The following is a 27,983-nucleotide window of genomic DNA, read 5'->3' on the forward strand; positions in this document are numbered from 1 at the left end:
TTTAAATGGTCACCCAGAAGGGCTGGGCACACTGTAGCGTCTGGGGTGCTGGGAGTGGTCTGGGCTCTGTCATCTCTCACAAATATTTTGGTTCTGTTGCTTTCCCAGGAGCTGTGCTCAAAGGCAAGAAAACTGATAGCCTCCCCATGGTCTCTCCAGCCTTTGCCAGGATTATATTTATTTAGTAAGAGCCTATCACACAGTGTGAAATACTGGTTAGGGCAAGGGTTGGGGCAAATGCCAGGATCCGTGCCACCAAAACATGCAAAGGCTGCGATGCTGCAATTCATAGGGGCTGGAGTGCAGGGCTATCTGTGAGGCATGAGGCCTCTCTGGGTCCAGGGACGGGGAGGCTGGGTAGACTGGAAGGAGCGGAGCTGGCAAGCAGAGATGCAGGGCACTGATACTGAGTCTACTGAGTCCAAGTGAACAGCCTGGAGATAGAGAGTGTGGGGAGGGCAGGCAGGGGGACACTTCTCACCCACAGCTGGTCGTCGTTTCCTGGGGGGCTCTTCTTGATGAAGGCTCCATAGTAGGTGGCAATGTTACGGTGGTGAGAGTATTTTTTCAGCATGTTGATCTCCTGTTTGATCTCTTCCTCCTCGTCCTAGGCAAATGGGAGGAGCTGAGCCTTGAGACCTCCCCCCACACTCCCTTCTTGATGGTCTGACCCTCCCACTGCCCAGCCCCATTCCCTACCTCCGTGACATCCATGACCTTGATGGCAGCCAGCTGCCCAGTCTTGACATGCCGACCCTGCAGAACAGAGGGATCTGAGGGATCTGAGTTGCTCAGGGAGCAACGAAGAGGGCTTGACTCTGGGAGACACAGCCACATCTTTTGACTGTTTTCCATATTACAAAGTGCCCCTCAGCCGGGTGTGGTGGCTCATGCCTGTAATCCCAGCACTTTGGAAGGCTGAGGCAGGCAGATCACTTGAGACCAGGAGTTTGAGACCAGCCTGGCCAACATGGAGAATAGAGGAAGATTGTCTCAAAAAAAAAAAAAAAAAAAAAAGAAACGAAAAAGAAACAAAGTACCCCTCATTGCGGCTACACATAATGTGTATGGGCTGGTCATAGGAGTGGACAGAGGAGAGGGCTCCTGAGCCACCATGGCTAACAGAAAAACCACCTAGAATGGACTTCCAAGTTATAGGCTCAATAAAGGCGAAGGGTCTCCTCCCATAAAAAACTCAGAACAGATGAGTGAGAAACACTTATGTTCTGTTCCAGCCTCTCTGGCTTGGATTTTTTACAGTTTGAAAGTTAGAGCAAGGAGTGAAAAATACTTCTATATCCTAATGGAGGATGGACGGAGTAGGAGAAGGCTACGGAGGGAAGGGTTGGCCTCACCCTCTTCTCCTAAGCAAGACAAAATGCTGGGGTGTTTCCTGATTCACCAACTCTGGACAGAGGCCTCTCCCAGAATCAATTTCACCCACAAAGTCTTTTACTCTTGTCCATAGGGAAAGAACAGACAGAGCTGAGGAGCTGAGATTTTAGGGAACTCAGAGAAACAGAGGGGCCAGTTGACATGTGCTAATGTTCCCATCACCAGTCCCTTTTTTGAGCCTAGTCCAGACTTTGGCTCCAAAAAAAAAAAAAAAAAGAAAGAAACTTCCTTTTTTTTTTTTTGAGCCAATGTCTCGCTCTGTCACCCAGGCTGGTGTGGTCTTGGCTCTGCAACCTCTGCCTCCCATGTTCAGGTGGGAGTGGCTCACTGCCTCAGCCTCCCAAGTAGCTGGGAGTACAAGTGTGTGCCACCACACCTGGCTAGTTTTTGTATTTTTACTAGAGACGGGGTTTCACTATGTTGGCCAGGCTGGTCTCAAACGCCTGACCTCGTGATCAACCCCCCTCGGCCTCCTAAAGTGCTGAGTCACTGCATCTGGCCAAAACTTCCTCTTCTTGAGTGTGTCCCAGCCATTGCCCTCTTCCCCAGCCATCCTTCTGAAATTCCTAGCAGGAACATCTAAGGCTTGGAGAGGAAAGCCCAAAGCCTTCCTGGGGAAGAGCAGGGTGAGGAAACGTGGCCCGTTAGGGGGATGAACTGGCTTTGCCAGACTATGGGTTATTTTTATCCTCAGCCATTCAAGACCCCAAGCCCAGAGCAGCAGGAACACACAGCACCACTATTCCCATGGCAACAAAGAGGCAAGAGATTGGGGGTGGGGTGCCTGTTTCCCCAAAGCTTGCAAAAGAAAGAGCATAAGAGAAAGGCAGGTGGTCTCATGACACAAGAAACACAGGGCTAGAGATGCAGAAGAGACTTGTGACAATATCAAGCACTCTCTCTGGAGATGAAAAAGCAAGCCATGAGTCCCAGGCGGCCTCCAGTCAGAGGCAGCATTCACCATGAACATTCTCCCTGCTGCAGCTGCTTCCCCCATCCAAGTGTGAGCAGTGGTCAGGCCACACAAGAGGGCTGGGCTGGCCAACCCAAAAGTTACCATCTGTAAGTTACCCAAAAATTACCACCTGTAACAGGACACTTCTGTGGGGGACAGAGGCAGCTTGAAAGCAGAAAGCCTGAGCTCTGGCTCCAGCTCTGCAGTAGGCCAGCTGCAGGAGCACAGAGGCCACTTTTCCTCTGCAGAAGGCCACCCATTAGGTCCCACTGCCTCTAAGTCCTGGCCTCCTTGTGGTCCGGGGAGGGGCTAAACCCACACCTCTGGCCTTGGCTATCTCTCTGAATCCGAAGTCCGCATGCCGCTCTGCCTGCTCTCCCTGCTACAGGCTGCCCTGCCTGGCTGCTGGCCTGTTCTTGCCATGTCCGGGACTGGTTCTGCACTCAGGCAGAGAGAGGCAGCAACAGCGTGGCCTCCTAGGTACTCTTTCCTTTCCTTTACCAGGGCCCCAGCCTCTGGCATCTCCCATAGCCCCCGCTCAGACCTCCAGACCTGGAATCTACTTCCTCCACTCCTCCCAAGAGTGCCCTGCAGATGTGCAGATGTGGAGGTCACACTTCTACAGCATGCATCTCACCTTGTACACCTGTCCGTAGGTTCCATTGCCGACGACCTCCACAAGCTCAAAGATCCCAGCAGGGTCCTAGGAGCAGGGGACAGGAGGGAGATAGAATACCGTGTCAGGACTTCAGAAAAGGATTACAGAGCTAGAGGGGAGAAAAGTGGTATCTAGTCACGATATGAGAGTGAACACTGGCGTATCAGGAAGGTCATGCAGCGGTAACCCTGGTGGCTGGCTGCCCTTTTCCTGGATTGGTTCAGAGCGAATGTTCTATGGGACAAGTTGGAAGAAGAGAACGTGGAAGTCAGAGCCCAGATGGCTTTTCAAAGACATGTTCCCAGTTTCAAATTCACTGAGAAACTGTTTGTATCCTCACCTGCAAAATGAGAGTACCAACCTCTGGGGTTGGTACTCACATTTCAAGTGAGGGAATGCCCATAAAATGCTTAAAATGCTTCTGGCACCAGAGTGTGTGCTCAATAAAAGTTAATGACCATTATTATCTTATTCCTTAAAAGCGGGGATGAGAAAAGCTAGCAGGGAGCAGGAATTTGAGGGCCACCATTCTGTCCTTCCCTCTTCCCAGTCCCCAGGAGACTGAGGGCTTCCAGGCCAGGGTTTGAGACAATTAGGGGCAGAAGGGACCTAGAGGAAGGGAGAGAGCAGGTGATGATGAGAAAGGGCCTCTGAGAAAGGAGAACTTTCAGTTCCTACTTTTCTGAGCCAAGCAGTACCAGGAGGAGAGGGCCCAAAAGGCTCAAACAAAGCCTCTAAAGAGGCTCATCCTCCTACTGGGCCAAGGGCAGGCAGGCCTGGCCTCAGCAACACAGCTGTGTCGGGAGGCCACCCACACCCTCCTAGCAGAACTTTTTTTTGAGAGAGAAGTTGGGAGGTGCTGCTGCAAACTGAAGAGAGATATAGTCCAGTACTGTCCACACTCGTGCAGCTCCTGCAGAATGATGGTTCTTTTTTTTGAGACCCGGTCTCACTCTGTCACCCAGGCTGGATAAAGTGGTGCAATCATAGCTGACTGCAACCTCAGTCTCCTGGGCTCAAGCAATCCTCCTACCTCAGCCTCCTAAACAGCTGGGACCATAGGCATACACCACCACTCCTGGCTATTTTTTTTTTTTTAGTAGAGACAGGGTCTCACTATGTTGCCCAGGTTGTTCTCAAACTTCTGAGTTCAAGCAGTCCTCATGCCTTGGTCTCCCAAAGTGTTGGTATTACAGGTGTGAGCCACTGCACCCACCTCTGAACTGACAGTTCTGGTGTTTCACAGGGCAGGCCCCTCCCCATCGCAGCTGGGACCGAGCAGAGGCAGAAAGTGAGGATGGTACTTAGGAATAAACTCTCCAGACAACACATGGACCTCTGTGCTGATAATCCTAAAAGCATATGATCTAAAACTTTCTCTTTGATTTTGAAAACTAATATAGGGTTTCCGGGAGAAAAAAAAAATCCCACAACCAGGCCAATAAAAGCTCTTCATCCACTGAAGTAATAAGCATATGGAAGATGACTTGGGCATGTTGAAGACCAGAGAGATACGAGCCCAAGGCTTTTCAAGAATGAACTCATTGTACAGTCTTCCTCCACTTTCCCAAAGAGGAGTGGGAGAGGTCCCCCTGGCTCCCTGTATGTGCCCTATCAGAGCATGTATCACAAGGTGTTGTGATTGTACATTTACTTGTCTAATTCACTGGAGAAATGGATGGAGCCCTCCTTGCTCACCATATAATGTCTAGTACCTCACTGAAGCCTGGCATACAGCTGCCTGAGAAAACACCCACAACCTGCTTGGGAGGCAGTCTTGACAGAGTTGAAGGGAGATTCCTTCTCTGTGCTCTGAAGGGGACTGGGCTGACCAGACCAAGAACTCTGCTGGTCTACATTCAATTATTTGGCTTCAGCTAAAGTTACTAAAAAAAAAAAAAATTGGCTGGGAGAGGTGGCTCATGCCTGGAATCCCAGCACTTTGGAAGGCCAAGACAGGCGGATCACGAGGTCAACAGATTCAGACCATCCTGGGTAACAAGGCAAAACCCCACCTCTAATAAAAATACAAAAAATTAGCCATGTGTGGTAGCAGGCAGTTGTAGTTTCAGGTACTCAGGAGGCTGAGCCAGGAGAATCGCTTGAACCCGGGAGGCAGAGGTTGCAGTGAGCCGAGATCGCGCCACTGCACTCCAGCCTGGGCGAAGACCAAGACTCCATCTAAAAAAAAAAAAATTTAAATAAGTTTATTTTTGAAACAGAGTTTTGCTCTTATTGCTCAAACTGGAGTGCAATGGCACGATCTTGGCTCACTGCAACCTCCGCCTCCTGGGTTCAAGCGATTCTCCTGCCTCAGCCTCCCACGTAGCTGGGATTACAGACATGTGCCACCATACCCAGCTAATTTTTAGTACAGACAGGGTTTCACCATGTTGGTCAAGCTGGTCTTGAACTCCTGACCTCAGGTGATCCACCCGCTTTGGCCTCCCAAAGTGCTGGGATTACAGGTGTAAGCCACTGCACTCAGCCAAATTTTTTTTTAGAATTAGATCTCACGCTGTTGTCCAGGCAGGAGTGCAGTGGCATAAACATAGTTCACTGCAGCCTTGAACTCCTGGACTCAAGCAATCCTCCCACTGCAGCCTCCTAACACATTAATATTATAGGCATGACCCGCCATGCACAGTTAAAAAAAATATTTAATGGGTATAAAACAGTAGGATCCACAGGGAAGAGAGGCATTGTCACTGCAGTGCAGGGGGCTAACAAGAGGTCTGACCCTGAGAGCTGCAAGGAACCTGAAAAAAGTCATCTCATCCATCTTCAGTTCTAGACTGAGGCTCAAAGACAGTAGAGTTCCCTACAGAGCTGCCCAAGAGAAGCACTCATCCATTCCGGGGCCTCTGAACTCACTGCTGGGAAGTCCTTTCTTGAATCAAACTGTAGTTCTTTCTGAAATGGAGACAGGAATAAGGACTTACGGTCATGATTTTCTGAACACTCCTAATTGAAGAGGGAAAATACTGCGTGTCTGTTAGAGCTATAATGATCTGCCACCATCAACTCAAATCACTATAAGTACATTTTAATTTTGTAACCTTGACTCCCAAACTGTCTCCTTCCCCTATGTTTGGGAGGCACTGAGGGATGAAGAATATTTGAGGTCAGACATACTGGGTTTAGATATTGACATATAATGGGTTTCAAGTCAGTTTCCTGAAAGCTCCTACTTGAAAGAGTGATTCAGAGAATCACGCTGGGGTCCCGCATGTGGCACCCTGGTTGTGGTCTCACACCCCCTCCCCACCCAGATACTTCAATAGCAGCACGGCTTTCCCACCACAATCCAGCCTCTGCCTAATCCTCCTCCTCCTCCCTTTCCTGTATCACAGCCACCCTGTCCTTTCTCCCTTCAAAATGTGCCTGGCTTGTCTCTTCCTCTCAGTTCCTGAAGCCACCACCTCACACCAATCCCTTATTTCCTCCCTCCTGGAACTCTTGCCTCCCCACTTCTTCCTTGCTATCACTGATTTAACTCTGCTACAATGGCGCTTTCTTGATTTTACTCTTCTGCCCAGAACTGGGAGCAGGGCTCCCCACTGCTCAGAGAAGAGAGTACCAACACCTCAGCCTGATATTTATCGATGCCCTGTTATTATCCAACCACTATGTGTCTTCTGAATGAGTGCCTCCATTTGCCCTGTACTGGGCTAATCCCTAAGCAGGGAAAACCTGTAAAGCAATCGCATCTCATTTCATTCATCCATTACATATTTATAGAGCACAAACAATATAACAACTCCCGAATTAGACACAAAGGGGAGCTCACCAATAGATAAGAAATACAAAACCTTATAATTTTATAGATTGGCCACACACTTGAATAAGAAAATGTGGCAATTTGTGATTATATATCATAACAGCAGCTGAAAGCACAAAAGCCGCTGAGATGCCGCCTGGTGCAGCAGAAAGAGCACAGGAGAGGGGCTTTCTAGTAAGAACTCTGGCATTTCCTGTGTGTCTCTGTGCAAGTATTTCACTGTTTGAGACCTCGTTTCCCTCCCACAAGCTAAGACGAGGTTCGATTGTGTAAAAAGTCCACTTTATGGTTGGGCATGATGGCTTATGCCTGTAATCTCAGCACTTTGGGAGGCTGAGGAGGATGGATCACCTGAAGTCAGGAGTTTGAAACCAGCCTGGCCAACACCGTGAAACCGCATCTCTACATAAATACAAAAACCAGCTGGGCATGGTGATGGGCACCTGTAATCCCGGCTACTGGGGAGACTGAGGCAGAAGAACTGCTTGAATTCAGGAGGCAAGGCTGCAGTGAGCTGAGATCACTGTACTCCAGCCTGGATGAAAGAGTGAGACCCCTTCTCAAAAAAAAAAAAAAAAGATAGAAAAGTAAAAAAGGGTGGAGAAGACCATGCTGTGCTGTGGGATAGCAGTTTGGGTTTGAATGTTGAATTTTAGATGTTAAAGGATACATACACAGGAGTACATTCTATTGAACAGTTAGAAACAAGGATATGTGCCAGGCACGGTGGCTCACACCTATAATCCCAGCACTTTGGGAGGCCGAGGTGGGTGGATCACGAGGTCAGGAGTTCAAGACCAGCCTGACCAATATGGTGAAACCCCGTCTCTACTAAAAATACAAAAAACTAGCCAGGCGTGGTGGCGCGTGCCTGTAATCCCAGCTACGTGGGAGGCTGAGGCAGCAGAATCACTTGAACCTGGGAAACTCGGAGGTTGCAGTGAGCCAAGATCACGCCATTGCACTCCAGCCTGGGTTACAGAGCAAGGCTCTGTCTTAAAAAAAAAAAAAAAAAGAGAGAGAGAGAGAGAGAGAGAAAGAAAAAAAGAAACAAGGATTTGTAAATAAAATTTACAGATATCTGCGAGTGTGACAGTTGGAGATAACAGACAGGATATCCAGGGAGAGTGTGGATGGCCGTGGGCAACATATGAGAGCAGCAGAACAGACACAAGAAGAGGAGATGGTCATGGGGGCTGCAAGGACAGGGGAGTGATGGCTTTGAATGGTGCGGAGCAGCCCGAGGACACTGAAAAAAATCCCACTGACCTCAGCACCTAGGAAACCATTGAGAACTGGGGTTGTGTGAGCAAAGGGCAGACAGCGAGGGCTGGAGGAGACAGGGGTGTGCTGAGGAAGTCAGGGCTATGGGGCAGCACCCTTTCTGGAGAAGTCTAGCCTTGAAAGGAAGGGGGAAAATCAGATGACAGCTAGAGCCAGCAGCAGAGACAGACAACAGGGTTTTCAAAATAGGGAAGATCATTCATGATTACAGAAGGGAAGAACCCAAGAAGGGTGGATGTTTGAGGAATTGATTTTTTTTTTCTTTTCTCTGTCACCCAGGCTGGAGTGCAGTGGTGTGATCTCGGCTCACTGCAACCTCACCACCCTCCGATTTTGGGAGGCCTGTAGCCTCCCAAGTAGCTGGGACTACAGGCACGCGCCACCACACCTGGCTAACTTTTTTAGAGACGGGGTTTCACTGTGTTAGTCAGGATGGTTTTGATCTCCTGACCTTGTGATCCATTTGTCTCAGCCCTGCAAAGTGCTGGGATTATAGGTGTGGGCCACTGTGCCTGGACGAGTTATTTTTTTTGTTATTTATTTATTTATTTATTTTTTTGAGACGGAGTTTCGCTCTCGTTGCCCAAGCTGGAGTGCAATGGCGCGATCTCGGCTCACCGCAACCTCCACCTCCTGGGTTCAGGCAATTCTCCTGCCTCAGCCTCCTGAGTAGCTGGGATTACAGGCATGCGCCACCATGCCCAGCTGATTTTTTGTATTTTTAGTAGAGACGGGGTTTCACCATGTTGACCAGCATGGTCTCGATCTCTTGACCTCGTGATCCACCCGCCTCGGCCTCCCAAAGTGCTGGGATTACAGGCGTGAGCCACCGCGCCCGGCCCCTTTTATTTTTAATAAAGATGGGGTTTCACCATGATGGCCAGGCTGGTCTTGAACTCCTGACCTCAGGTGATCCACCCACCTCGGCCTCCTAAAGTGCTAGGATTACAGGCGTGAGACACCACGCCTGGCGCGAGTTGATTTTTCAGTAATGTGTATGTGTATATATATGATTTTTTTTTTTTTTGAGATGGAGTTTTGCTCTTATTGGCCAGGCTGGAGTGCAATGGCATGGTCTTGGCTCACCACAACCTCCGCTTCCCAGGTTCAAGCGATTCTCCTGCCTCAGTCTCCCAAGTAGCTGAGATTACAGGCCACAGCACCTGCTATTTTGTATTTTTAGTAGAGACAGGGTTTCTGTGTTGGGCAGGCTGGTCTCAAACTTCTGACCTCAGGTGATCCACTCGCCTTGGCCTCCCAAAGTGTTAGTATTACAGGTGTGAGCCTATGATGTACATTTTTATTCCATAGTATGAAAACTGTTTCTTCCCTAACTACTGTAGCTTGCCACAAGTTATCCCACCCATGAATTTCAACCTTGATTTTATTTATTGATTTCATCCCTACCATGAGTGTATGTTTCTGAAGAATAGATATATTCTTTAAAATAATCTAAGAACAAGACAAGGGTATCTACTCTTGCCACTTCTATTCAACATTATTCTTACATGTGACATCCAAAGCACGAGGGAAAAAAAAAAAGGAAAACCTGATGTAACCAGGGCAATTAGACAAGGAAATGATATAAAAGATAAGTGGATTGGAAAGGAAGACCTTCTATCTCTATCTTGTATATACAAAATCCACTACAAATCTTTTTTTATTTTTTGAAACAGAGTCTTGCTCTGTCACCCAGAATGGAGTGCAATGGTGTGATCTTGGCTCCCTGCAACCTCTGCCTCCCTGGTTCAAGCGACTCTCCTGCCTCAGCCTTCTGAGTAGCTGGGATTACAGGCGCCCACCACCATGCCCAGCTAATTCTTGTATTTTTAGTAGAGATGGGGTTACACCATGTTGGCCAGGCTGGTCTCGAACTCCTGACCTCAGGTTATCTACCTGCCTGGGCCTCCCAGAGTGCTGTGATTACAGCCATGAGCCACTGCACCTGGCCTATAAATCTATTAAAACCAAGGAGTTCAGTAAGTTTGAGAATACGAGATCAATATTTTAAAAAATCAATTGTATTTCTATATACTACAATGAACAATCCAAAATGGAATAAAACAATTCCAGCCTGGCCAACATGGTGAAACCCTGTCTCTACTAAAAACACAAAAGATTAGCTGGGCATGGTAGTGATGCCTGTAATCCCAGCTACTTGGGATGCTGAGGCAGGAGAATTATGTGAACTCAGAAGGCAGAGGTTGCAATGAGCAGAGATTGCACCACTGTACTCCAGCCTAGGTGAGAGAGCAAGAGTGTGTCTTGGAAAAAACAATAAGAAGTTTGCATTATTTTAACTTTTGTACACCAAAATCTACAAAATGAAGTTGAAAGAAATTAAAGACCTATGTAAATGGAAAGCTATCCCATGTTCACAGATCAGAAGACTTAATACTGTTAAAGTCTACAGATTCAGACAGATGCAGTGGCTCATGCCTGTAATCCCAGCACTTTGGGAGACCAAGTCCAACAGATCAATTAAGGTCAGGAGTTTGAGACTAGCCTGGCCATCATGGTGAAACCCTGTCTCTACCAAAAAATACAAAACTTAGCCAGGCATGGTAGTGCCTGCCTGTAGTCCCAGCTACTCAGGAGGCTGAGGTGGGAGAATCACTTGAACCTGGAAGTTGGAGACTGCAGTGAGCTGAGACGGTGCTACTACACTCCAGCCTGGGCAATAGAGCAAGACTGTCCTTAAAAAAAAAAAAAAAAAAAAAAAAAAAAAAAAAAGTCTATAGATTCAGAGCACTTCTATCAAAATCTCAGCTGACTTTTTTGCAGAAATTGAAATTGATAAGCCTATCCTAAAAATCATATGGAAATGCAAGGGACCCAGAAGAGACAAGCAATCTTGGAAATGAAGAACAAAGTTGGATAACTCATACTTCCCAATTTAAAAACTTTTACAATGCTACAGTAACCACGACAGTGTAATAATGGAATAATAATAGGCATATGGATTAAAGAAACAGAATTAAGAATCCCAAAATAGGGCTGGGTGCAGTAGCTCACACTTGTAACCTCAGCACTTTGGGAGGCCGAGGTCGGCGGATCACATGAACTCAGGAGTTCGAGACCAGCCTGGCCAACGTGGTGAAACTTCATCTCTACTAAAAATAAAAAAAAATTAGCCAGGTGTGGTGGTGGGCACCTGTAACCCTAACTACTCGGGAGGCTGAGGTGAGAGAATCACTTGAACTAGGGAGGGAGAGGTTGCAGTGACCCGAGATTGTGATATTGCGCTCCAGCCTGGGCAACAGAGAAAGACTCTGTCTGAAAAAAAAAAAAAAAAAAAAAAGAATTCAAAAATCAACTCTTACATTTATGGTCAATTGATGTCAAGACCATTCAGTAGTCTTTTCAACAAATGGTGCTGGAACAACTGGATGTTCACATGCAAAATAATGAAATTGTTTCCCTACTTCATATCATATACAAAAACTAACTCAAAATGAATTGTAGGCTTTAAAATGTAAGAGTTAACCCATAAATATGTTAAAAGAAAATACATGAGTAAATCTTCATGACCTTGGGGCAGAAAATGGTTTTTCACATATGACATCCAAAGCACAAGAAGAAGAAAAAAAAGGAAAAAAGGGTAAATTGCACTTCATCAAAATTTAAAACTTTTTTGAGACAGTCTTGCTCTGTCACTCAAGCTGGAATGCAGTGGCATGATCTTGGCTTACTGAAACCTCCGCCTCCTGGGTTCAAGCGATTCTCCTGCCTCAGCCTCCTCAGTAGCTGGGATTACAGGTATGTACCACCACACCTGACTTTTGTATTTTTGGTAGAGATGGGGTTTCACCACATTGGTCAGACTGGTCTTGAACTCCTGATCTTGTGATCCACCCACCTCGGCCTCCCAAAGTGCTGGGATTATAGGTGTGAGCCACTGTACCCAGCCAATTTTTATATTTTTACGGAGATGAGGTTTCACCATGTCACCCAGGCTGGTCTTAAACTCCCGAGCTAAAGCAATCTACCTGTCTTGGCCTCCCAAACTGCTGGGATTACACAGGTAAGGCACTACGCCTGACTCTGCCCTTTTTTTTTTAGACATAGTCTCACTCTGTTGCCCAGGCTGGAGTGCAGTGGTGTGATCTTAGCTCACTGTAACCTCCATCTCCTGGGATCAAGCAATTCTCTTGCCTCCACTTCCCAAATAGCTGGGATTACAGGTGCCCGTCACCACACTTGGCTAATTTTTTGTATTTTTAGTAGAGACAGGGTTTCATCATGTTGGCCAGGCTGGTCTCAAACTCCTGACCTCAACTGGTCTGCCTGCCTCGGCCTCCCAAAGTGCTGGCATTACAGGCGTGAGCCACCACACCCGGCCTAACCATCCTTTTGATTGTAGCCATCCTAGTAGGTGTGAAGTGGTGTCTCATTGTGGTTTTGATTTGTATTTCCCTTGGAAGGCTGAGGCAGGAGGATCCTATAAGCCCAGGAGTTCGAGGCTGCAGTGAGCTATGATCATACCACTGCAACTCCAGCCTGGGTAACAAAGTGAGATCACCTCCCTACCCCATCTAGAAAAGGATGGACAGTCAAGTGTTGATGAGGGCATGGAGAAACTGAAACTGTCATACACTGCTGGTGGCAATGTAAAATGGTATAGCCACTTTGGAAAACAGTTTGGCAGTTCCTCAAATGTTAAACAGTGAGTTATCATATGACCCAGCAATTCCACTTCTGGGTAGATACTCAAAATTGAAAACATATAGCCACACAAAAATATATAGATGGACGACCACAGCAGGATTATTAGTAACCAAAAAGTAGAAACAACTCAAATATCCATCAACCGAAGAATAAATGAGTTATAATATATCAATACAGTAGAAGAGTATTGGCAATAAAAAGAAATGAAGACTAGGTATAGTGGCTCATGCGTATAGCCCCAGTGCTTTGGGAGGCTGAGGCAGGAGGATCACTTGAGACCAAATGGTTTGAGATTGCTTGGCAGGTCTGAGACCAGCCCTTGGCAAGATAATAAGACTCCATCTCTACAAAAAAGTTTTAAAAATTAGCCAGGCATGGTGACATGCATCTGTAGTCCTAGCTACCTGGGAGGCTGAGGTGGAAGGATCCCTTTAGCCCAGGAGCTGAAGGCAGTAGTGACCTATGATAGCACCACTGCACCCCAGCCTGGGTGACAGAGACCCTGTCTCTAAAAAAAATTGAAAACAACAACAAAAGGAATAAATTACTGCTAGATATTGCAGCATGGATGAACCTTGAAAACATGCTTAATGAAAGAAGCTAGTCACAAAAGGCCATGTATTATGTGGCTACATTTACATTTGTGTGTAATGTCCACAATAGGCAAATCCAAAGAGATGAAAAGTAGATTAGTGGTTGCCAGAGGCTGGAATGAAGGAGAAAATGGGTAATGACTGCCAACAGGTACTGGGTTTTATTTGGGGATAATGAAAAGATTCTGAAATTAGATAGTGATTATGGTTGCACAAGTAGGTGAATATACCAAAAACCACTTTAAGATATTTTAAATTTTTGTCTCACTTTGTTGCTGAGGCTGGAGTACAGTGGTGTGATCTCAGCTCACTGCAACCTTTGCCTCCTGAGCTAAGTGATCCTCCTGCCTCAACCTCCCAAGTAGCTGCGACTATAGGCGCACACCATCACACTTGGCTTTTATATTTTTTGTAGAAATGGGGTTTCACCATGTTGCCCAAGCTGGTCTCAAACTCCTGAGTTCAAGTGATCTGCCTGCCTTGGCCTCCCAAAGTGCTGGCATTACAGGCATGAGCCACTGCACCTCGCCTAAAAAATTTTAAAAGAATAAATTGTATGGTATTTAAATTATATCTCAATAAACCTATTATTAAAAATAATAATCCTTCAATATCACTAATAATAAGAGAAATGCAAATCAAAACCCAATGAGATAGCATCTCACCCCAGTTAAAGTGCTATTATCAAAAGACAAAAAGGCTGGGCATGGTGGCTCACACCTGTAATCCCAACACTTTGGGAGGCTGAGGTGGAAGGATCACTTGAGCCCAGGAGTTCAAAACACGCCTGGGCAACACAGCAAAACCGTTTCTCTACAAAAAATAAAAAAAGTCTCCCAAAAAAACCAAAAAATCACACCACTGCACTCCAGCCTGGGCAACAGACCGAGACTCCGTCTCAAAAAAATAAATAAATAAATAAATACTTTTAAAAAGACAAAAAAAAGGGGGAGGGGATGCTGGCAAAGATTCGGAAAAAGGGGAACTCTTCTGTCACCCAGGCTGGAGTGCAATGGCGTGATCTCGGCTCACTGCAACCTCTGCCTCCCAGGTTCAAGTAATTCCTGCCTCAGCCTCCCAAGTAGCTGGGATTACAGGTACCCACCACTATGCCCAGCTAATTTTTGTGCTTTTAGTAGAGACAGGGTTTCACCATCTTGGCCAGGCTGGTCTTGAACTCCTGACCTCGTAATCCACCTGCCTCAGCCTCCCCAAGTGCTGGGATTACAGGCATGAGCTACCGTGCCCAGCCAGAAAAAGGGGAACTCTTATACACTGTTGGTAGTAATGTAAATTAGTACAGCATCTATGGACTACAGTGTGGAGGTTCCTCAAAAAACTGAAAATAGAACTATCATATGATCAGTCAATACCACTGCTGGCTATATATCCAAAAGAGAAAAAATCGTCAGGTACAGTGCTCACGCCTGTAAACTGAGCACTTTGGGAGGCCGAGGCAGGAGGATCGCTTGAGCCTAGGAGTGAGAGACCATACTGAGCAACATGGCAAGACACTGCCTCTACAAAAAATACAAAAATTAGCTGGATGTGGTGGTATGCACCTGTAGTCTCAACTGCTTGGGAGGCTGGGACAGGAGAATTGCTTGAGCCTGGGAGGTATAAGTTATACTGAGCTGAGATTGTTGCCATTGCACTCCAGTCTGGGTGACAGGAGTGAAACCCTGTTTCAAAAATAAATAAATAAATAATTATTTAAAATTTAAAAATTAGCCAAGTGTGGCAGTGTACACCTGTGGTACCAGCTACTTGGGAGGCTGAGGTGGGAGGAATGCTTGAGCCCAGGAACTCGAGGCCGCAGTAAGCCATGAGCATGCTTCTGCACTCCAACATGGGCAACAGAGTGAGACCCTGCCTCAAAAAAAAAAAAAAAAAAAAGAAACCAGCACATGGAAGAGACATCTACACTCCTATATTTATTACAGTACTAGTCATAATACCCAAATACAGAGTTAATCTGTTTGTCAAATAAATGTATACATAAAATACTGTACATCTACATAATGGAATATTATTCAGCCATAAAAAATAATTATACCTGTTCATCTGCAGCAACATGGATAAGCCCAGAGGATATTATGTTAAGTGAAATAAGCCAGGCACAGAAGGACAAACATTATATGTACTCTTTCATATGTGGGGCTAGAAAGCTGGTCTCAAGGAGGTGGAGAGTAGAATGCGGGTTGCCAGAGCTGTGAAGGGCAGTGGGGATGAACAGAGGCTGGTTAATGTGTTCAGCAATACAGGTGTGTAGAAGGACACTAGAATGCGTAGAAATACAGGTGGGTAGAAGGAACACTAGCATTTGACAGCACAGTAGGGTAACTACAGTTATCAATACTTCATAGTAATTTTAAAAAGAGCTAGAAAAGGCCAGGCGTGGTGGCTCACGCCTGTAATCCCAGCACTTTGGGAGGCCAAGGCAGGCGAATCACGAGGTCAGGAGTTCAAGACCAGCCTGACCAACATGGTGAAACCCCATCTCTACTAAAAATACAAAAATCAGCTGGGCATGGTGACAGACACCTGTAATCCCTGGTACTTGGGAGGCTGAGGCAGGAGAATCACTTGAACCCGGAAGGCAGAGGTTGCAGTAAGCCAAGACCACGCCACCGCACTCTAGCCTGGGAGACAGAGGGAGACTCTGTCTCAAAAAAGAAAAAAAAAAAGGAGGGCCAGGCATGATGGTTCATGGCTGCAATCTAGCACTTTGGGAGGCTGAGGCAGGCAGATCACCTGAGGTCAGGAGTTTGAGACCAGCCTGGCCAATAGGGTGAAACCCTGTCTCTACTACAAATACAAAAATTAGCCGGGCGTGGTGGCACATGCCTGTAGTCCCAGGTAATTGAGAGGCTGAGGCAGAAGAATCGCTTGAACCTGGAAGGTGGAGTATGCAGTGAGCCGAGATCACGCCATGGCACTCCAGCCTGAGTAACAGAGCAAGACTTTGTCTTTTTCTTAAAAAAAAAAAAAAAAAAAAAAAAAAAAAAAAAGAGAGAGCGCTAGAAGATTTGGAACATTTGAAACAAAATGAAATAAGTAAAATTTGAAGTAAAATGAAGTGTTTGCGGTAATGGATATCCAAATCATGCTGATTTAATCATTATACATAGTATGCATGTATCAAAAGATCACATATATCCTATCAATATGTATAATTATGTATCAATTACTTTTTTTTTTTTAGACAGAGTCTCACTCTGTCACCCAGGCTGGAGTGTAATGGCGTCATCTTGGCTTACTGCCACCTCTGCCTCCCAGGTTCAAGCAATTCTCCTGCCTCAGCCTTGTGAGTAGCTATGATTACCTGCCTCGCAAGTAGCTGTGACCACCATACCCGGCTAATTTTTGTATTTTTAGTAGAGACGGGGTTTCGCCATGTTGGCCAGATTGGTCTCAAACTCCTAACCTCAGGTGATCTGCCCACCTTGACCTCCCAAAGTGCTGGGATTATAGGCATTGAGCCACTGTGCCTGGCCAATTAGAAACAATTTTTAATTATTATTATTATTATTTTTTTTTTTGAGACAGAGTTTCACTCTTGTTACCCAGGCTGGAGTGCAATGGCGCGATCTCGGCTCACCGCAACCTCTGCCTCCTAGGTTCAGGCAATTCTCCTGCCTCAGCCTCCTGAGTAGCTGGGATTACAGGCACACGCCACCATGCCCAGCTAATTTTTTGTATTTTTAGTAGAGACGGGGTTTCACCATGTTGACCAGGATGGTCTCGATCTCTTGACCTTGTGATCCACCCGCCTTGGCCTCCCAAAGTGCTGGGATTACAGGCGTGAGCCACCGCGCCCGGCCTTAATTATTATTCTTTTTTACAGATGGGGGTCTCACTATGTTGCCCAGGCTGGTATCAAACTCCTGGGCTCAAGTGATCCTCATGCCTCAGCCTCTCAAAGCGTTAAGATTACAAGCGTGAGCCACTGCACCTGACCATATATCTATTTTTTTTTTTCAATGCATTAAAAAAAAATCCTAAGAGGCAGGTCATGGTGGCTCAAACCTATAACCCTGAGATTATACTTAGGAGGCTGAGACAGGAGGATCACTTGAGCACAGGAGGTTGAGCCCACGGTGAGATGTGGTCATGTCACTCCACTCCAGACTGGGTGACAGAGAAAACGCCTTGGCAAAAAAAAAAAAAAAAAAAAAAAAATCCTAAAAGCACCCACTATAGCGTTGTTTATTATTGTTACTATTATCTTGAGACAGAGTCTCACTCTATTGCCCAGGCTGGAATGCAGTGGCATGATCATGACTCATTGCAACCTTGACCTCCTGGACTCAAATGATCCTCCCACCACAGCCTCCTGAGTAGTTAGGACCACAGGTATGCACCACAATGCCCTGCTAATTTTTAATTTTTTTTTTTGTAGATATGGAGTCCCATTATGTGGACAAGGTTGATCTCAAACTCCTGGGCTCAAGTGATCCACCTGCCTTGGCCTCCCAAAGTGCTGGGATTACAGGCGTGTGCTACCATGCCTGGACAATAAGTTATTACTGATTAATGACAGTTTCTATTCTAAGAAAGCTACCCTACTAAATCGCCTGGGCATGGTAACTCACACCTGTAACACTAGCACTTTGGGAAGCCGACGCAGGCAGATCATCTGAGGTCGAGAGTTCGAGACCAGCCTCACCAACATGGTGAGACTCCGTCTCTCTTTTTTTTTTTTTTCTTTTTGAGACAGAGTCTTGCTCTGTTGCCCAGGCTGGAGTGTGATGGCGCAATCTTGGCTAACTGCAACCTCTGCCTCAAGTTCAAGAGATTCTCCCTGCCTCAGCCTCCTGAGTAGCTGGGATTATAGGTGCCCACCACCATGCCCGGCTAATTTTTGTATTTTTGGTAAAAATGAAGTTTCATCATTTTGGCCAAGCTGGTCTCAAATTCCTGACCTCAGGTGATCCGCCTGCATTGGCCTCCCAGAGTGCTGGGATTACAGGCGTGAGCCACCGTGCCCAGCCTGTCTCTGTTAAAAATACACAAATTAGTCACGTGTGGTGGCTCATGCCTGTAATCCCAGACTTCGGGAGTCTGAGGTGGATGGATCACAAGGTCAGGAGTTTAAGACCAGCCTGGCCAAAACAGTGAAACCCCATCTCTACTAAAACAAAAAATTAGCCGGGCGTGGTGGCGGGTGCCTGTAATTCCAGCTACTCGGGAGGCTGAGGCAGGAGAATTGCTTGAGTCTGGGAGGTGGAGGTTGCAGTGAGCCGAGATCGCGTCATTACACTCCAGCCTGGGCAACCAGAGCGAAACTCCGTCTCAAAAATATAAAAAATAAATAAATATCCCAAGACAAACAAAGCAGACAAAATATAATAACTCATAAGACTAAAAATTAGGAAATTTGTTAATTTTTTCTTTCTTTTTGACATAGTTTTGCTCTTGTCACACAGGCTGGAGTGCAGTGGTGTGATCTCAGCTCACTGCAACCTCTGCCTCCCGGGTTCAAATGATTCTCCTGCCTCGGCCTCCCGAGTAGCTGGGATTATGGGCATGTACCACCATGCCCAGCTAACTTTTGCATTTTTAGTAGAGACGCAGTTTTGCCATGTTGGCCAGGCTGGTCCTGAACTCCTGACCTCAGGCGATCTGCCCACCTTAGCCTCCCAAAGTGCAGGGATTACAGGCATGAGTCATTGCTCCCGATCTAGTTTTTTGTTTTTTTAATTGAAATAGAGTGTTGCTCTGTCACCCAGGCTGGAGTGCAGTGGCAGAATCATGGCTCACAGCAGTCTCAAACTCCCGTGCGCAAGCAATCCTACTTCAGCTCCCAAGTAGCTGGGACTATGGTCATGTGCCAATGTACCATCATGTCTAGCTACTTTTTTTTTGTAGAATCAGGGTCTCGCTATGTTGCCCATAATTTGGTTTCTTATTCTTGGCTTTGCTGCTAATAGGCTGTGTATTTAAGGGCCAGTCACTTAACTACTCCCTTTCAGTAAGATAAGAAAACTTTCTAACTCTATGATTCCAAATGCTTAGGTCCACACTCAATGAGGCTGCCAACCTAATGACTATTCTTTCCTACTGTGTACCAGAAACTGTGCTAGGCTGGGGAACAGAATAGTGAGTAACTGAAGCAGTCCCTACTTTACTCGTATTTATATTCTGAAGAGAGAGGCAGACATTAACCTCTACAATTAATTATGTAACTATAGCTGTGGTATGTCTGTTTTCTTTCTTTCTTTCTTTTGTTGCATCTCAGATGACACAACCCAATGTATTGTTTGTTTTTTGAGACAGGGTCTCACTCTGTCACCCAGGCCGAAGTGCAATGGCACAATCATGGCTCACTGTAGCCTCGAACTCCTGGGCTCAAGTAATCCTCCAGCCCCAGCCTACAGAGTAGCTACGACTACAAGTGCACACACCACTCTGTCTGGTTATTGGCTATATTTTTTTGGTAGAGATGGGTCTCCCTATGTTGATCAGGCTGGTCTCGAACTTCTGAGCTCAAGCAATCCTCCTGCCTCAGTCTCCCAAAGTGCTGAGATTACAGGTGTGAACCACCATGCCTGGCCTATTTAAATGTTTTTTTTTTTTTCATAGATTACAATTTCATCATTTTTTTCTATGTAGCTGTTCCACATAAGCAAATTTGTCCTTTTGAGAAAAAGGGGAGGAAAAAATAATCCTTGAAACTTTTCCCCTCTAGTCCAGCATCTGATTATTTAAAAACATATCTCATGTAAAATGGAAAAGATAAAAATAAAAAAGTATGTAGTGACACTCCTCCTGCCACTGCCAAGTGTGTCTCTTGGACCAAAAAGGAGGAAGGAAGAGTTTCGGTTGCAGAAAGAGCTCTCATCTGTCTTATATGCTGTAAAGCATTGGGCGCCAAGAGAGTACACCTGACTGATCCTGGGGAGCCAGGAAAAGATTCTTTTGAAGAAGACATATTCCAGCTGTGGTGGTCTAACCACCTTCCCAGTACCCTCCTCTGAACAATGAGTGCTGTAATCTGCGGCATCCTTCTGGCCCTGATCTTTACCACTTTAGGAGATAATCCATATTGGCCATCTCAGAGATCACTCTCATTGTCCACTCTCTTCATAGGCCTTTTTATTTTTTATTTTTTTGAGATGGAGTTTCGCTCTTATTGCCCAGGCTGGAGTGCAGTGGTGCGATCTCAGTTCACTGCAACCTCCACCTCCCAGGTTCAAGCGATTCTCCTGGTTCAGCCTCCTGAGTAGCTGGAATTACAGGCATCTGTCACCACATTCAGCTAAAGGTTCTTGCATTTTTAGTAGAGAAGGGATTTCACCATGTTGGCTAGGCTTGTCTCGAACTCCTGACCTCAGGTGATCCACTCACCTTGGCTTCCCGAAGTGCTGGGATTATAGGCGTGAGTCACTGCACCTGGCCTACATACTAATTTAATCCTCACATAACTCCATGAGGTAGATATTGTTATTATTCTCACTTTACAGAGGAGAAAACAGGCTCATCAAAGGTAAAGAACTTGCCAAAGTCAAACAGCTATTTCAGTGGCAGAGCCAGGATTTGAATGCATGTAGCCGGTTCCTGAGTCTATGCTGGATCTATCCCTGTATTTGACTTAGCTAGAGCAGATTCCTTACAACTAAACAAGCCAGATCACAACATCTCTATTAAACCTTTCACAGGACTAAGTCTCATCCTCCCGAGTAGAACAGAAGTTCATTAAGGGCAGGAGCCATTTCTAGGTGGTACTTGGGTATTACATAGAATGAGTTATATACAGCCTTACACTGAGATGGGTGCCTGAATGAAAACAGCAGTATTTTATCTGTGCAGCTCTGAATCTATAACACATAGAAAATGACTTCTGTTGCATAGTGAGCATGTAAGGTAACAGTCTGCAGTTGCTTTCTTTCATTCACTAGAGCTTCTATTACTAAGCATGTCATACATCCTCACATTTTACATATATTAAAATTGTATAAAATCTTTGGTTGGGCCTGGCATGGTGGTTCATGCCTGTAATCCCAGCACTTTGGGAGACCAAGGCGGGTGGATTACCTGACATCAGGAGTTTGAGACTAGCCCTGTCTCTACTAAAAATACAAAAATTAGCCGGGTGTGGTGGCATGCGCCTGTAGTCCTAGCTACTCGGGAAGCTGAGGCAGGAGAATTGCTTGAACCTGGGAGGCAGAGGTTGCAGTGAGCTGAGATTGTGCCACTGCACACCAGCTTGGGGGAGGGAGTGAGACTCTGTCTCAAAAAAAAAAAAATCTTTGGTTGATGGAGAGGCTCTGGAAGGTACCATGAAAGTGTTGGACTCAATTATTGAAGGATGGGTCTCTGGGATAACAGACAAAGCCCCTCAGGTGGGTTGAAGCAGTCAGAGAGATGTCACCTGGCATTGTGCCCTGCGTTGTTTACAATGTATAATTATACTTACTGCTTTGCTCAGATATGAAGAGCCAACAGTGATGTTAGGGCAAACACTCTTGGTAGATGTCTCATCACACTGCATACAATGCAAGGGACTGGTCCCACACCGAGGCTGGCCCTAAGCAGCGTGTCCTCCGTGACACTGTGCTCATCCTCTCTGACACTGCACTCGTCTCACCAGGGAGCTGCCTGTTGTTTGTTACTGTTCCCCTCACAGTTCCAGGTATGTTTCTGAGTATATACGAGGTCACCAAATGCTCATTGATTTAATGATTAAACGCCAGACAGAGCAAGGCAGAGCTAGTTGTTTTTTTTTTTTGTCTGCTTTGTTTGTTTTTGGGAGACAGAGTTTCACTCTTGTTACCCAGGCTGGAGTACAATGGCGCAATCTCGGCTCACCGCAACCTCCGCCTCCTGGGTTCAGGCAATTCTCCTGCCTCAGCCTCCTCAGTAGCTGAGATTACAGGCACGCGCCACCATGCCCAGCTAATTTTTTGTATTTTTAGTAGAGACGGGGTTTCACCATGTTGACCAGGATGGTCTCGATCTCTTGACCTCGTGATCCACCTGCCTCTGCCTCCCAAAGTGCTGGGATTACAGGCTTGAGCCACCGTGCCCGGCGTAGGGTTTGTTGAAGAAAAGCATTTCAGAAGAAGCTGAGGATCAAGGGCTGGAAGGAGAAGAGACACAAAGCTGGTGGCCTGAGGCAGGCAAGGGGAAGGGCACGAGCTGTCCCCTCAGACTCTGCTCCTCTGCCTTAAATCCCCCTTTAATTATTTCAAGTGTATTAGTTTCCCCAGCTTCAAAACCTTCCTGATGGCGCTGCCTAAGGCCTCAGCATCTCCCCAGCACATGTTGTGCACTGTTGCTGAACAGTTACTGGGCACAGCACCCTGGTCCTTCCACCTACACCATGGACTCTGCTCCCTAGAACTGACCAGGGGAGAACCAGGCACACACCAGCCTTGAGCTCTTGCTTCTTTGTTCCACTGACCCTTGAGGGGCTACCTGGACTCCTTCCACAGATACTACCTGGAGAAAAAACTAGGGGCAAATGTGAGTCTGCTCACTGCGCTGTCTGGGGCCCAGCATCAACTTTTTCTTTTCCTTTCCCTGAAACCAAAAAGCCATTTTAGTGTGCTAGTAGGACAGACTGAGATTAGATTAGAAACAAAGGGTTTGATTATTTCCCAAGATAAATGCAAAAGAGCTTATGCATAAACCATTTCCAGCAGTCCGTCCAGGAGGCTGTGACACTAACGGAAGCTCAGAGCCTAGGGAGCACAAGACAAATCTGTGGGGCAAGGAAAAAGAAAGAAGGAGAAAACCTCCATGAGTCCCTAACAGCACGTAGAAATCCAGAAATGCAGGGGAGGCCTGTAGTCATGGTGGAATCCAGGATGAAAGAGGTAGATGACAGAATGAGTGAAAGGAGACAAGCGCAGGAGGCTTGGAGTCACATTTCTTGGAAGTGGCCTGGAGCTGGCAGATTATAACTCTGGCTGCCAGCCCTCATTCCACTAACAACAGCTCCTCTAACAATATGCCCCTTCCCTTTGTACTCAGCTCCAAAGGGGGAAAATAATTCCTACAGTGTTGGCTTTGCATGTGGATGAAACCCCTTGAGGGGTAAAGTTTTATTTATTTACTATTTTTATTTTTTTCTTGAGACGGAGTCTCCGTTGCCAGGCTGGAGTGTAGTGGCGTGATCTCAGCTCACTGCAACCTCGCCATCCCAGGTTCAAGTGATTCTCCTGCCTCAGCCTCCAGAGTAGCTGGGACTATAGGTGCACCCTACCACGCCCAGCTAATTTTTGTATTTTTTAGTCAGAGATGGAGTTTCACCATGTTGGCCAGGATGGTCTCAATCTCTTGACCTTGTGATCCACCCACCATGGCCTCCCAAATTGCTAGGATTACAGGCATGAACCATACCTTTTTTTTTTTTTTTTTGAGATGGAGCTTAGCTCTTGTCACCCAGGCTAAAGTGCAATGGCTCAATCTTGGCTCACTGCAACCTCTGTCTCCCAGGTTCAAGCAATGCTCCTGCCTCAGCTTCCCGAGGAGCTGGGATTACAGGTATGCACCACCACACCCAGCTAATTTTTGTAATTTTAGTAGAGAAGAGGTTTTGCCATGTTGGCCAGGCTCGTCTTGAACTCCTTACCTCAGGTAATCTGCCTGCCTCAGCCTCCCAAAGTGCTGGGATTACATAGCCAGCATCTTTATTAAGTGCCTGTCAAAGAATGTTCCTCATTTATAAGTACCCCTGGCTCTACGTTCTCGGTGCTCAGACACCAACACAGAGAGAAGAGAATTAACATCCTGAGGAGTCCCATACACTAAAATATAAAGGGTAAGCTTGTGAGGAAACTGCAGGGGAAGAGGTAGGTTAGGAAACTGTATCCCCACTTTTCTGCTGACCGATGAGTCTTAAAATTCTTGAATTTCAGTGCTGAAAAGGTCCATTAAACATTCCAGGAGATTCTAGGGGGCTTCCAGAATGGTAGAAGAACTGGAACATAAAGCCTGGGGAAGGGATGGAAATCCTTGGGAAAGAAGCACTAAGCAGCCCAGTGGAAACAAGGAAGGACTGGTGTCTCCTGTGCTTCGAGCCTAGCCATGATTATTCATTTAGATATATCCCGGCAGGTCCTGCTGCTGCAGCCAGTGCCATTCCCAGACCCAGGCAAGGTGCCATACCACCCCTGACAGGAAACAGGACCAGGAGGTGGGGCTTCCCTGGGTGCCTCGTGTCAGGGGGAATCCAGGGTGTTCGGAGGATGAGGCACAGTCAGCTAGCTGTGAGGCTGGGGGGAGAAGACCTCTCTGGTCCGGGAGAGACCCCTCCTTTCCTAGCTCCCCGTACTTCCAAAAAGGCAGGCTTCCTCCTATTCCTAACCATATCAGGACTATACAGAGAAACCTAAGATAGAGAAAAACAGATGGGGGAAGGGGGAGAAGAGAACTTCAGAGGACACTAGGGAAAGAGAATGGGAACTTGTGGTCTAAAGAGCGAAGCAACTCTGGCCAACATGGTGAAAATTGTCTCTATTACAAATACAAAAAGTAGCCAGGCATGGTAGCACATGCCTGTAATCCCAGCTACTCAGGAGGCTGAGGCATGAGAATCACCTGAGCCTAGGAGACAGAGGTTGCAGTGAGCTGAGACCACGCCATTGCACTCTGGCCTGGGTGACAGAGCAAGACTTTGTCTTAAAAAAATTTTTTTTTAATTAAAAAATAAAGAGGAAACCAACAAGAGCTGGCAGAATAAAGTCCCAAGCCAAATAACTCACTTGCCTTGGAAAAGCAGGACTGCCAGGGCCTTGGGGCCTCTGTTTATGGGGTATCAGTTCAGAGGAGAGTGAGCCTGAGCTGGCCTGGGAGGCCCTCCCTCCCTCCCAGATGAAAACAATAGGCCTGTTTTCCTGAGCTCTTCCTGTAATCCAGAAGGCCCACACAGAGAGGAAGAGGGGGGCAAAGGCAGTCGCTATACCCAGTGGGGGAGGAGGTATTTAGCCTCCCATATATTTATTAGCTCCCATAAAGACACCCCAAAACACCAACAATCTAAGTGTTAAAATAGTGACTGCTATGCAAGTGGAGCTTTAACACCTATCCCTTAGCCCCAGTACCACCAGATTACTAACCCTAAACCCCATCTGTAGGAGATATTCTGAAGCCACTGATACGGAGGGGAGGGGATAAGGGCCTGAGAGACAAGGGGCGGTTGGGGTTTCCCCAACAATTCAAGTCCCACAAGGATATAGTACTGGCAGAGATTTGGAAGGAGGAGCAAGCATTCTGACAGAAGGGTGGTGTCTTAGACATTCTTCAATTAGACATGAGTAACTAAAGGATGTGTGTGTGTGCATGCACAAGAAAAAACACAGAAGAGTATTCGTGTGTAAGAAAGAACATCTTGGCTGGGCACAGTGGCTCGTGCCTGTAATCTCAGTACTTTGGGAGGCCAGGGCAGGCAGATTGCCTCAACTAAGGAGCTCGAGATCACCCTGGGCAACATGGTGAAACTCCGTCTCTACTAAAATTTTAAAAAATTAGCTGGGCATGGTCGTGCGTGCCTGTAGTTCCAGCTACTCAGGAGGCTGAGGCACGAGAATCACTTGAGCCTCGGAGCCTAGTGGTGGCTGACCCCACTGTCCACTCCCTGAATGACATCCCTGAGTGGCCTGGCTGCTGGCTTTGCCATCATCATCATGGGGGACACTGGCATGTGGGGCATTGGCCAGCAGCCCTATTTGTGGGCATGGTACTGATCCTCATCTTTGCCAAGGTGCTCAGCCTCTCCACAAATCAGCCCCTCTCAAAACCCACCAGTCACAGAATATGATGTAAAGCCCACCCCTCCTCATTCCAGAATAAACAGCCTGACACACATGTGCCGGGCAGCTGCCCCCTCAGTAGTTGGTCTTGTAAGTGTATGGTGTCCCTGCGCTAGTCGTTTGTTGGCCAGGCCTTGTCCCCTCCCACCCCATGCTGTGGACGTCTGGGCCTACTCATCACCCATCCAGGTCCCTGAACAGTGAGGACTCAGGCCCTTGGACACCCCACCTGTCTCCACTGAATGCTCTATGTATAAGGATGAATTGGAGTTGTCATTTCCTCTTCACTGGATATTTATAAAGATTTGACCTGTCCATACTCCTGTGGAGTAGCCCTATTGCCCAACTATCTACTAACCTTCAGGGAGAGTGTCACGGCATGCAGGTTCCCACTGCTGAGCCTCCTTGGATGGAACAACCCTCTCCAGCCCAGGCTGCCAGGTCCTGTGCCTCAGCTGTGGCTCATAAGGTTCTCAGATGTTGGGGAGTGGTAGGGGATGAGAGTGTGAGTATGTAAGAGAGAGAAAATGGGAGTGGTTGTGTGAGCTGGGGACAGGGAAGTGGCAGGAAAAGTCTGATAAGATCACCTCCTCCTTCCTATCCAAGCAGAGGTACCAGACACAGCCCCCCAAGGACCCAAAGAGTAAGCAGAGAGCCAGATCCTGCCTTTCTCAATGGGAGGTGGCCCTCCCAGGCCTGAAGAAGTCTCCATTTACCCCAGAGCCAACTAGGAAGCAGGTGTAGGTAGCATCATCCTCACTTATCCCTAAGGTGCTTGGGGTGAATGGCAGACCCAAAGTCAAAGCATGAGACAGATGAAATGTTCCTATGGCAAGAGAAGAAGAAGAAGGGATCACCAGCACCTCTTCACTGAGCCAATGAAAGGAAGAGAGAAGGCAGGCAGTGGTGCAATCTAGGCTCACTGCAATCTCCGTCTCCTGGGTTCAAGCAATTCTCCTGCTTCAGCCTCCCAAGTAGCTAAGACTACAGGCATGTGTTACCACGCCCAGCTAATTTTTTTCTATTTTTAGTTGAGATGGGGTTTCATCATGTTGGCCAGGATAGTCTTGATCTCCTGACATGATCCGACCGCTTCAGCCTCCCAAAGTGCTGGGATTACAGGCATGAGCCACCACGCTCAGACCCTCATCAATTTTTTACTGTCCGTGACATACCATCATCGACTTTTTTTTTTTTTTTTGGATTGCAGCCATTTACTGAAATTGGAGACATTTTTTAATCTTCTTGAGACTCCATATCAGGCTGTTTACAAAGTCCACTGGGAGGCCAAGGATCATTTGAGCCCAGGAGTTTGAGACTGTGGTGAGCCTCAAAGGGCCACCGCACTACAGCCTGGGTGAGGAAAGACCCTGTCTTTCACGGTCCAAACTGCATGCTTGCTTGCTGTGGTCATTAAAAACTCTAGTTTTTAGGTTAGCAGATCTGCCTGTTACAAAATGAATAATTCCATTTAAAACAGATCTGCCTGCATTTCTTCAAGCATGAATTCCGAGTCCTTTAAAAGGTCTCCAACATCTGCACCCAAGCAAGCCATCCATGGATAAAAACATTACCAGCAGAACCCATAAAGCTGGTCCAGGCAAGTTGGACTCCACCATTTCAACTTCCAGCTTTCTGTGTAATGCCTGTGTGCCAACAGCTTGAGTTAGGCTTGCTCTTTAGGACTTCAGCAGCTATTCTCATCCTTCCTTTGGGACACAACTATCCATAAGGTGCTATCGAGAGCCACATTGCATCCGCACCTAGCTCCATATCTGATGAGAGCGGCCTCCTACCTCGAAAGCCATCGACTTTTTTTTTTTTTTTGAGACAGAGTCTTGCTTGTGTCACCCAGACTGGTGTGCAATGATGCAATCTCGGCTCACTGCAA

General features: G+C 46.8%; 1 protein-coding gene and 1 long non-coding RNA gene across 19 annotated transcripts in view; both read right to left on the bottom strand.

Moving 5' to 3' along the window:
• MINK1 (misshapen like kinase 1) overlaps positions 1 to 27,983 on the bottom strand; it is a 64,197-nt gene that overhangs the window by 15,161 nt on the left and 21,053 nt on the right. For all 18 annotated transcript variants that reach the window (XM_032268771.1, XM_032268780.1, XM_032268777.1 and 15 more), the window contains exons 2-4: positions 2,988 to 3,053; positions 700 to 756; positions 482 to 607 (exon numbers count right to left, since the gene is read on the bottom strand). In XM_032268771.1, the coding sequence (XP_032124662.1) occupies positions 482 to 607; positions 700 to 756; positions 2,988 to 3,053 (249 nt within the window). The remainder of the gene's footprint in view (positions 1 to 481; positions 608 to 699; positions 757 to 2,987; positions 3,054 to 27,983) is intronic.
• LOC116543321 lies at positions 9,820 to 27,911 on the bottom strand. Its single transcript, XR_004265539.1, has 3 exons — positions 27,635 to 27,911; positions 23,677 to 23,681; positions 9,820 to 9,834 (listed from the first exon to the last, which is right to left on the bottom strand). It is a non-coding gene; the product is annotated as an uncharacterized LOC116543321 (long non-coding RNA).

Source organism: Sapajus apella, unplaced genomic scaffold (genome assembly GCF_009761245.1).
Source record: "Sapajus apella isolate SASKATOON/1434 unplaced genomic scaffold, GSC_monkey_1.0 scaffold186, whole genome shotgun sequence".
Classification (NCBI taxonomy): Eukaryota; Metazoa; Chordata; class Mammalia; order Primates; family Cebidae; genus Sapajus; species Sapajus apella.